The 11,173-nt window shown below is 45.1% G+C and overlaps 1 protein-coding gene across 1 annotated transcript; it reads left to right on the top strand.

The window, feature by feature from the left end:
• The first annotated feature begins 1,549 nt into the window (after positions 1 to 1,549).
• Positions 1,550 to 10,837, top strand: CAVIN2 (caveolae associated protein 2). The gene is made up of 2 exons (XM_064718830.1): positions 1,550 to 2,018; positions 9,407 to 10,837. Exons 1-2 carry the CDS (start codon positions 1,626 to 1,628, stop codon positions 10,187 to 10,189), a joined length of 1,176 nt encoding a protein of 391 aa, XP_064574900.1. The 5' UTR covers positions 1,550 to 1,625; the 3' UTR covers positions 10,190 to 10,837.
• Positions 10,838 to 11,173: the final 336 nt, after the last annotated feature.

Genomic DNA, 11,173 nt, shown 5'->3' with positions numbered 1-11,173 from the left:
ACCAGAAAAAGGTAACATTGCAGAACATTCAGCACACAGTATTTGAAATGGGTAACTCATTTGCATAGCTCTTCAGTCATTAGGTTTTATTCCTTTTCATGGTAAAATGCTTTTTTCTTTTCTTCTGCATCCAAAGGAAAGGACAGAAATCATGGTCATTTGGACTCCAAATAGATGCTTTTAACCTGCAGGATGAAGGGAAATCATAAAGCATATTTGGCCAAATATTAGAAAATGTTATATGTCAGCTACTCAAATATTAGAATCCTACACAGCCAAGCACTGGAAACATCTGTGCTGCAGCAAGAAGTCCTGTTTCCAAGCAAACGCAAAGGAGAGAAGACAGATATTGACTGCTCAAAAACATCAGTACAGGATGAAACACCCAAGTCCATGGAATGTTGCAACATTTTCCCTGGTGATAACAGATAAAGTTATGCTCTATTCTAAATAAACAGCTTGGTATCTCTTCATGCCAAATAGCTCCTTTTGGTACTCGGGAACACAGTGCCCCTGCCACCACACCCAATTTATCACTATTTCCCCAAAACAGCCACACTCAACCTTATGATTCTTTCTCACTGAAGAAAGCCTGGAGAATCTGGGCAGGACAACCAGAGTGCCCAGCTAATCTCCACATCCCAAGGGATGTGGAGGGAATTCAAGCTCCTGGCATTCCCTCCACCCATGCAACACCACACTTGTTTCAGATTTTTTACTAACCAAGTAGAATAGAATCAAATCGAATAGAATAGAATAATAGTCATCACCTAAATTATTTTTAAAGCCCTCTAATAATAACAATAAAGCCATTGAGGAGATAAAAATATTTACATCATTATTTTTTAAAAACCCCAAAACACAGTCTGGTGTTGCACGGGGTGGAAGGAACTATGGGAGCTTTGATTCACCATGAGTAAATGTGTCATAAGTTTGTTAATTATTACCACAATTATTACCAACTATCATCAGAATGCTGATATAAGAATAAATGTACTGATATAATTTTTGTATATTGTATATTTTTATATATTGTATATTGTCAGAGCACATTAATATGCGATTAATGTAATAATTGATGTATTTATTACAGTAGTAATTTACTTTTTTTTAAAGCATGCTTTTTTTAAAAGCATGTCCACATACAATTACTGTAATAATCGTATTATTGATTAAAGCGATAAATTAAACACTTTTAATTATTCTTATTAGTTTAAGGCCTTCAGAACTCCGGTCTACACCCACAACCTCTCCCCGGGATCATCACCACCAACACACTCTCCCTCTCCTCCTTCAGAGGGGCTGCATTCCGCGGTATCTCCTGCCATCTACTGATGCTGCCGAGGGCCGGCAGCTCATTCAATTCACCGCGGGCCGGGCCAGGCTGGGCCGGGTGAGGCTCCGCACTGCCGGGGCGGTCACAGCCCTGCCCGGGGGCCACGCTCGGCGCTGCCGGGGCGGTCACAGCCCTGCCCGGGCCCGGGCCACGCTCGGCGCTGCCGGGGCGGTCACAGCCCTGCCCGGGGCGGGCCGGGGCCGGGCCCTGCCCGAATCCTCCCCGAGGGAGGGCTCGACGCTGCCCTTATAGCGGCCCGGCCGGGCGGTGCGGTGCGGGCCGTGCAGCCATGGGCGAGGCCGCGGCGGGCAGCGCGGTGCCGCCGCTGCCGGCGGCCGAGGCGGGCGGCGGGCAGGTGAACGCGCTGACCGTGCTGGCCCTGCTGGAGAAGCTGGTGTCCATGCTGGAGAAGGTGGACGGGAACCAGCGGCAGATGGAGCAGAGGCAGCGGGGCCTGGAAGGGGCGGTGCGGGGCATCCAGGAGGACCTGGTGAAGCTGTGCCGCAGCCACGGCGCCACGGGCGAGACGGTGGAGAAGCTGCTGGAGAAGTCGCGGAAGGTGTGCGCGAACACCCGCGCCGTGCGGGAGCGCCTGGACCGCCAGTGCGACCAGGTGCGGCGGCTGGAGCAGCACCACGCCCAGCTGCTCCGCCGAGACCGCTTCAAGGTGCTCATCTTCCAGGTGAGAGCCCTGCTCTGATCCCCGCCCGGGAACAGCCCCCTGATGCTGCTGCCTGCTAACCCTCCGCACACTCGGACACCGCAGCTGGCTTTGTGCTAATCCGGCAAATGTGGAAGGAAAAACTTCTTCACCTTAGAAAACTTGGGGAAAGAGTAGTCTTCTGCTAACTCTCAAGCTTGGGGAACGCGCCCTCTTTTAGTCTTAGCAGATGCAGAAGAAACGCCCGCTTTTCCTCTTTGTGGAAGTGCAGAAAGCATGTTTTCCTAACTCTTAGGAAATCTGGGAAAAGAGCAGTCGCTCTTTACTCTTGCAAACTTGAGGAAAACACTTTTTCCCCTCCTTTGTTTTCTTTTCCTTTCTTTGGCTAACTTTTAGCAAACTTTGTGAAGGAATAGAATAGAATAGAATAGAATAGAATAGAATAGAATAGAATAGAATAGAATAGAATAGAATAGAATAGAATAGAATAGAATAGAATAGAATAGAATATTCTCTTTAACTCTTGCAGTCTTGGATATAAAATTGTCTTTTACTAACTCCTAGCAAACCTGAGGGAAGAGACCTTGTTTTGCTAACTCTTAGCATGCGTGAGAAATCTGCCAGCTCTTATTCTCTGCAAATGACGGGAAAGCCGTGTTTTACTAACTCCCAGCATATGTTTGGTGAAAGGTTTGTTTTATTGTGTGTTTCGGGGTTTAAGTAAACTGGAAGGGCCCTTACGTTTTTCCAAACTCTTGAGAGCCCATTTTGCAAACTTGCAGAGGAAATGCCCCTAAAAACTGCCACTGCCTCTGCCCTTGGAAGCAGGAGGGAAGCAGGGCTGCATCTCCCTTATCTCCTCATGCCCTTCTTCACTCTGCAGGACTGATCTGGCCCATTCAGGGATGAGCTAAAAATTCAGCTTAAAATCTCAGCTTCCTGGCAGTCCATCGAGTGATAGCAGCAGTTTGCATATTTTCCCCTTTTTAAGCAATGGTCTGGATAGAGCACGCCGTGAGTTTAACTAAACACAGGACAGGACTTTCACATATTTAAAAGAAATAAAGACAGGCCTCCACAAATCACTGAGGGAGGACAGGAGAGCAAATGCTGGGCTGGGGTAGTGACAGCTCGGGCACCTCACCATTCTGAGCTTGTCAGCTCTGTCAGCCACTAACTCTGCTCCTTGGCTTGTTGGGGCTTTTTCCTAAACAATCCCAAAATAAGAGAGCGGTGCTTGGTTGTAAAAAGCTGGCAGGCCTGGTCAGTGCACAGGCAATTCCCCCAGAAAGGAAGCCCCCACCTCCCTGCTTATTGTTCTCCCAAATTACAGCCCAGGCTTGTCAGGCCAGAAGAGGAGGAGCTGCCGCATGTTTCCACCCCAGAAGGAATGTGGAAATTATTCCAGAGACTGGGTAAATTAAAAGACACATGTTCTCTGCAGTTCTGCAAGTAATTTAGGATCCATGGCCATGCCATCTCCCAGGCCCTGTTACCTAATGAGTGGCTAATGAGCTGACAGATTCAGACCTAGACATTTTCCCATGGGGTGGGTACACCAGCAAGGCCTGGGGGAAGGTAATTTTTTAACATTTCTCATACCTCTGAGTGTGAGAATTAAGGCCTTGCTGTTACAAGGAGCGTCTTCCTCCAGAGAACTCAATATTTACTATTTTGGGATGACATAATGCAGGGAGGAAAGACAAACAGAGCTCTGTGTGTGCAGGACATTTGGGGTTAGCTTGGGTGGGGATCTTCCACTGGCAGCAATCTGCAGGCACTGGGTGAAAGCAGCAGTAAAAATCCCCAGGAAGGGTTTGAGGGTAAAGCAGAGTCCGGCTGGCTCGTTTTCTGACACTAAATAGGGGTGTAAAGCTAAGGCATGTTGAAACCTCTGAACCGTTCCTTAATAGTGCACAAACCTAAGGCAAACAGCACAGGCCTGGGTCCCAGAACAGCAGATAAAGAAAATCTTTTGCCTGTCCCTGGGGTGGTGCCTTTGGACAGCAGGTCTGCTCTCCACAGCTTTTACAGGGATTTAGGTGACTCAGTTCCCATCTCTCACCAGAAAATGTCACCACAGTGGAGGATGATGAACTTAACCAGTTCCAAGCCAGTGCAGATCAGGAGCACCAGACTCAAAAAAAAGAAACACTGCAGTTAAACTTGCTTAAAAAAACCCCCCAGCTTTGAATTGCTCCTGGCAGTGCCCTGCAGTCAAATGGCACCATGGACTGTCCCTCCTTTCAGGCTGCAGGAGGGACAGTCTGGTAGTCAGCAGGGCCACTCCTTGCTAGGATAACTGCACAGGGGATAAACAGCAGGCTGGCTGGGTTTCTGTCCTGCCTTGCACAGGAATCCATGGAAAAACAATTGCAGGAAGGAGAAGTCACATAATGAAGCCATATTGACGCCAGGTCTCTGTGAAAACAAAGGGGAATCTGAATGTATGGAACTCCTCTTCAGCTGGGGGATCCTTCTTTTCCACTGGAAAAAAAAAAACAATGCCAAACTTCACAGAGCCTGTTCCTCATTAGAAGCAGCATCCCCAGCTTAGGCAGACAGCTCAATATGAAAATAAAAATTCACATTAGTGATTCAGTTCTGCATTCACATATACCCTAAACTCCCTGATACTTGGTGGGAGCACTGAGCATAGCCAAAACACACGACTGAGCTCCAGCTCTGCATTTTATGAAGTTGTGCTGCCACGTGCCAGCATCAGCTTTCCCTCTGCATATGCACTGAGAATGAACTGTGTTTAGAAAAGTTCACCTATTTACATATTTTCCATTAAAATGCTCTTAGTTTTCTCTCCCTAGAACATCTGCATATATTTCTTTAATTGGTGGCATATTTTAAAGGAGCTCCATTCCAAGAATTTGAGGATGCAAAAGTTATTATAAATGACACAGCAATTCGGCAAAACACTGAAGTGACTGTTTTAAAAATCCTTGTTAAGCTTTGGCATTGTTCCCCTCTGTTTTGTTCTCACCACATGACCAGCTTTTTGGTTCTGGTTTGGTGGGGGTTTTGTTTGCTTTTTTAGCTGCAAAAGCAGAATGGAAGATTAAAAAAAGGGCTCATGCTTAATTTTTCAATTAAATGTCATGATTACTGGTTAAATGTCATGGAAATAGGACAGATGAAATAAGTCAAAATTGCAGCTTGGGGTCAAGCACGCTGATGTTCAAGTCCTTTTCAGTCCTTTACCTTTGCTGTTGGTAAATCCTTCTTCCTAAAATAAAGCAAGAGGAGGGCACCAAAAATTAGCTATTTTATTGTACCTTCTTGTTCAGATCACTGCAGTAATCTTTTGCAAAAGCAGCTACAAGCTCCCAAATGAACAAGTGAGGGAACCAGAAGAACTACAAGCTGATAATGCTGTGTTCCCCGCTGGAGCCTTGCAGGGAGAATACTCTGATGTTGATTAATGACAGAAATACCTCCCACAGCTGTTTGGGCTTGGCCCAGCTGTGCTGTGGGAGGTCAGGGTACCGTGCAGCCACCACCCCAGCCTGCCCAGGATGTGCAAATGGGCTGGTGGCACTTTGCTCCTGCCCTCCCTCACTCCACTGTGACACCCAAGCCTGCAGAGCTGCATTGTCCAAAGGAAAATAGCCAGAGCCGGTTTCAGGAGGATTTGTCATGTTTTGACCTATTTTGTGCAGCAAAACAAGTTTTAGGCTACTGATCATTTGGGCATGTAACAGCAACATACAGAGGAGCAGGGCTGGGAAAATGCCTTCTCTCCTCCTTGAAGGTCACGGCCTCATACAGCAAATATAACAAAAGAAACCGAACCAAAGCAGATTGATTTCCCTCATGCAGCATCAGAGAATCAGCACTTCCTGAGTAAATTAGCCACCTGTTGGCTCAGGCCACCCAGTTTTGTAGTGCACTCTTATGGATCTTATTCCTTTTTGTAAAAGATAGGGATGCAATTCTGACCTGCAGGAAGTTCCCAGGGATGGCTGATGAAAGCCGCAAGGAAGGCACTGATTTTAACCATGCAAGTATTACCAGTGTTAGCAAGAGTTGTTTTATGCAGAGGACTTCCACTGTTCTATTCATCTGCTACATGGAAAAATAAAATTCAGAGGAGCTAGCTACCTACAGTCAAGCCCATCTGAGGAAAAAAATGCAAGGGCTGTTTTTGAATTCAGATGTGGAAAATACAAAGATGTATTGCTTTCTTAGAATTTTAGATTAGATCAAGAAGAAAAGATCAAAGTTCTACTACTTTTAGCATGGAAAATAGTTATGCAGTTTGTAACAGCTGGCGTTTTTCAGTGTATTGTTCTAGTCTTCCTAAATAAAATAGCAGCCTGCTTAAAAATGTATCAAAAACAAAATACAGCTGTCACATAAACTTGTAAGACCAGAAAGTTATCAATAGCCCACTTAGAAGGTGTTATCAGTAACCATGTTTGAAACAGAAATTCTGTTCCACCACAGAGCATTCCTGCTATAGCACCCTCATGTTTCCAAAGCATTTTACTTCATTTGTTTTCATTTGCATTTTCATGGTTCCTGCAATCCTGAGGTCTTTGGGAAGCATGGCATAGGAAGCATGTCATTCCCATTTTATAAGCACACAAATGGATGACCAGAGGCTGATGTTTTCCAGAGCCATGCAGGAAGCTTAGACAGAGGGCTGATCACTTGAATTCCAGTACTGCCTGATAGCCAGGGACCACCTAGGATCTGCTTTTAATGCAGTCATTAGCCCATTATTATGCAGTGTATTTTTTTGGGGGTTTTTTCCCCTTTATAAACATGGGTAGTTTGACAGTCTTTCTTCTGCTCAGTCAGAAAATTGATAAAAAATTGTAATCAAACCTGTATCCATATTATTCTAGAGACTGCATACAGCACTTCAGTTTAACATGAATACTGTAGACAGAGCCAAACTGACCTTGAGAAACACCTTTCAGACCCATCTCTGGCTCCAACTGTGCTGTGATTAAACTCATATGACACCACTTTCCTAGATAAAACACTTAAAAAGTAACAACCCACCTCTCTACTCATTAAAATCAGAGCTTTCTGTACCACTCAGGCACTTACACCTGAACGTTCAGATGTCTAAAACTGTGTGTGATTACCTAGGTTTGGAAAGAATGCACTAGACATGAAAATTATGTTTTATCCTGAGTTCTCGTGCTCTGGGGAATAATTCAATGCTGCACCCACTCATGTAATCCACATTTCATTAACTGCAGTGGAGAGAAAATATAAATATTTGTACAGCAGTTAGCAGTTGGTTTCACTTAAAGCTGGTGCAGGTTTGTTTTGTTATCTTGGTCAGTGTTGCTGACAGTTGCAGCAACAGAATAGGTGTGGGGAGAAGAGTGTGGGCTTCATTGGATGTTCCCCTGCAGGCAGAGGGCTTGTACAGCTGTGTGCCAGCGGATCTGACTGAGGCCACTGGCCCAGAGAGGTGTGCAGAACACACAGGAACAAAGCATGTACAAACTGTCAAACCAGCTCCATTTCTTTCATACTTCTCATTTTTATATCCACATGGGATATTAACCAGCACACTCAAATCACTCTGTGTATATATATCTAAAAATGTGGTATAAAATTATTCTGCCTATTGCATAGTCTTGGGTTCTAGAAGGACTACCAAAGTAGTCCTAGTTTTTAATAGGATCACAGAATAACGGAAACAATTAGGTTGGAAATGAGATTATTGAGTCCAGCCTGTGACCCAAGACCACCTTGTCAAGCAGACCACAATACCAAATGTCACGTTCAGTCTTTTCTTAAACACCTCCAGAGACAGCTCCACCACCTTCCTGGGCAGCACATTCCAGCCTCTAATCACTCTCTCTGTAAAGAAATTCTTCCTAATGTCCAACATATCCTCTGTGACACACAGCTACGTGTCCTCTTGTCCTGTCACTGGTTGCCTGGGAGAAGAGTCTGACCCCCACCTGGCCACAACCTCCTTTCAGGGAGTTGTAGAGAGCAATAAGGTCACCCCTGAGCTTCCTCATCCCCAGAATAAACAGCATCCATGTACAACAGCCTTGACAGCAAATTTAACCCAAGACACTATTCTCTGCAGTGATCACAGCTGTATGCTCAGTCCCGAAATAATGAGCATGAACTTGGAAAAGTGTGTGTGGCCTTTTTCCCCCTTAACTGTACACTCAGGCCCACTGGGGACAGATCTGAGACTATTACAACAATTTCACTCAGCACTTACTGCTTTTTGTATCTAAAGATAAATGTGGAAGGAGGAGGGAAAAGAAAATCCTTGCAATGCATGTGAGGAAGCGAAATTGCATGCACTCTGTCTGAAAGCGATAAAGAAGGTAATGAGTAGGGACTATGCAGATCCAAGGCTCCAAGTGCTGAGAGGGGAAGGAAGTGTGCAAAGAGCCTCATTTTCTTTGCATGGGTAGATGCCTGCAGAACCTGCAGAGAACAAAGTGCTCATTGTGCTGCCTCTGATCTGCTCGGGGTTGCAGAGCTGGTGCACTTGGTGGGCACAGACATCCCTCGTTATGACCTGCAGCTCCTGCCCCTGCTCAGCCTCTTCTGGTTTTAGACTCTTTCTTTCTTTTCTTTCTTTCTGTGTCCTTTCTTGGTTTTGTTTCTAAAAAGCAATACTTTCCCTGTTAGCTAGAATCTCCTGTTTTCTATGTGGTATACTGTCTTTTTATTTTTGTATACTATAAATTTCTATCCTTACATTTCAAGGAGTTGTCCTGTCCACATTTTAATGTTTACCAACCAAATATTACTAGTTTAGGTTTTTTGGGGTTTTTTTCTGTAAATAGCTGTAAAACAGAGTGTACTCTAAACACCATAAACTTCATGGTTTCTCAATATCAACAATCCATTTCTAATATCAACAATCCATTTCTAACAGCAACATATATTTTCCAGGAATATGGCAAAAGTGCTAACTGCATTTGTCATTTGAGATACTTCCCAGATGGACCCAACACTTCTGCAGGGATATTCTGAGTCTTTGGCTCGAGAAACTGAGAGCTCTGTGGGGTTATGTGATTTTTGGAGGTCTTCAGTACAACCTCCCTCCCCACCATACCCTCCCTTCTTCCCAGGGACAGCTGTACAACTTGACAGCTAAACTCTCACTGAAGAGTATCTAATATAAATTAAAAGAACAGGATTTCCATTCTCTATACACCCCAAGTCACTTTCAAAGAGTAGTCTTACAGCTGACAGCTCATAAGTCTTAAACTTTACCAGCTAATGGTTCAATGGGCTTTGAGTGGTTTGTTACTGGTTAAATGTATTGAAAAAAACCTACAAACGTTCAGCATTCGTCTCATCATGGGGAAGGGGAAAATAATTGCTCAGGATTGTGCTTTGTTTGTTAAATTTGTATCCCGTGAACTATGAAACTCAAATATTGTCAATTCTTTCAGGAGGAAAATGAGATCCCTGCCAGTGTTTTTGCAAAAGAGCCCATTCCCAGCATTACAGAAGGAAAAGAGGAGCCCATGGATGAGAACAAAACACTGGAAGAAACCTTGCACACAGTGGAGTTGGGTTCAGATGATGAAATGTTTCCTGAGGGAGATGACTTGGATGACAGCGCAGAGGAGAAAACAGAAGAATCAAGAGCTGAGAAACTTAAAAGATCCAGCCTCAAGAAGGTGGACAGCCTGAAGAAAGCGTTTTCCCGCCAAAACATTGAGAAGAAGATGAACAAGATCAGCACAAAGATCGTGTCGCCCGAACGGAGAGAGAAGATCAAGAAGTCACTCACTGTGCATCACCAGAAGTCCTCCTCTGGCAAGGGCCCGGGTTTCAAAGTGGGATTCGGCACGAAGAAAGGCCGTGAGGGGGAGAGCCCTGCGGAAGCCGAGGACAGGCCCTCGGAGACGGCGAGCACCGAGCAGGCCGAGAACGAGGACGAGGTGTCCTTCGCCAGCATGCACTCGGACATGACCCCCAGCACCTCCCTGGCCGAGCAGGGCAAGGCAGCCGGCGACGCCCCGGAGAAGGAGGCCGCAGGGGAAGGGAAGGCCTCGATGAACAACAACATCGAGCTGTCCATCGTGGAAGATGACGAAGAGTACGGCGTGCCTCTAGAAGCTTCTAGCCAGAAACTGTTGGATGAGAGAAACCCATTTAGCGGGGAGATGGAGCAGTCTGATGAAGAAACGACCCAAGCAGCCGTCCTGCAGGTGGACCAAACAGCATAGGCAGCCCAAGCCCCCCTTCTCCTGCCAGACACACACGGTTTTCCTGAGGGGAGGAACTGGTTTCACCTGCACAGGCAGGAGGAGTGACTCTTCCATCCTTTCCTCTGCAGCGATAATTTATTGAACGCAGAGTGGGCAAGGTCAACGATTAAAGCTGCAACGTGCTCTGTTTTAGGCAGAGTCACTGGTGTTGATGAATTCAGAGATGCTGCCAGCTGGTGTCAGGGACTAGCAGGAGGAGAGGGTGTCTGGTAGAAGCAAGCTGACCAAGTGGCTTTCTTAGAGTTAGGTCAGAGGAACGCATGGAGAGTAGCCAAGACCCAAGCATTTCTGTTCTCTTCTCTTCTCTCCTCCCAGTATTTCCCAGCACTGTGAGTAGTTTTGTATGTCAATGTAGGAATACCTATGGCAATGTTTGATTTCAGTTGCCTTGCCATGCTCTGTGAACATTAACAGCCTCAGTAATTGTGCACACACGTGCAGTTTGTTCAGGGCTTTGCTCCACAGCACCATAGGACTAAAAGAGCAGAGTACTTGTAGGGCAAAGCTGAAAATCCAGTTCCATCCATTTCAGTGGGGGAAAGATTTTTGCCAGTAGTCACTTGCTACTCATTTAGAAAAAAAATCACTGTGTTTAGGTGGGGGGGCAAAAAAAAAAAAAAAAGGTGTTTTTCAATTTATCAGAGTTACGGAAACACATTAATGACAAGCATGAATGTGTGATCAGTTACTGTACCTTTAAGGGGTCAGAAATTCAAAAGAAAAAAGTGTTTGATAGGAACATGAAGGTATCCTGAAGAAAATATGAAATGCTATGAAATGTAAAAAAAAAGGCAAAAAAAACCCCCCCACAGTATTCAATCTATACTCCCAGCTTAAAGTATATATACTCAGATAACACTAATTAATTCATAGTCTTTATAGCAATATACTATCAAATTTTGCACCTGCACAACTTTGTATCTCAGAGTATTTTGAAAATAG

Source organism: Zonotrichia leucophrys, chromosome 7, assembly GCF_028769735.1.
Source record: "Zonotrichia leucophrys gambelii isolate GWCS_2022_RI chromosome 7, RI_Zleu_2.0, whole genome shotgun sequence".
In the NCBI taxonomy this organism is placed as follows: Eukaryota; Metazoa; Chordata; class Aves; order Passeriformes; family Passerellidae; genus Zonotrichia; species Zonotrichia leucophrys.
The sequence above is the reverse complement of the archived record's forward strand: the minus strand, read 5'-3'. Positions and strand labels throughout refer to the sequence as shown.

What these genes read in the sequence shown, in the direction of transcription:
- CAVIN2 (XM_064718830.1), top strand. Translation starts at nt 1,626, where the DNA reads ATGGGCGAGGCCGCGGCGGGCAGCGCGGTGCCGCCGCTGCCGGCGGCC. An exon ending in TCAAGGTGCTCATCTTCCAG is followed by an intron (nt 2,019 to 9,406) that starts GTGAGAGCCCTG and finishes CAATTCTTTCAG; the next exon opens with GAGGAAAATGAGATCCCTGC.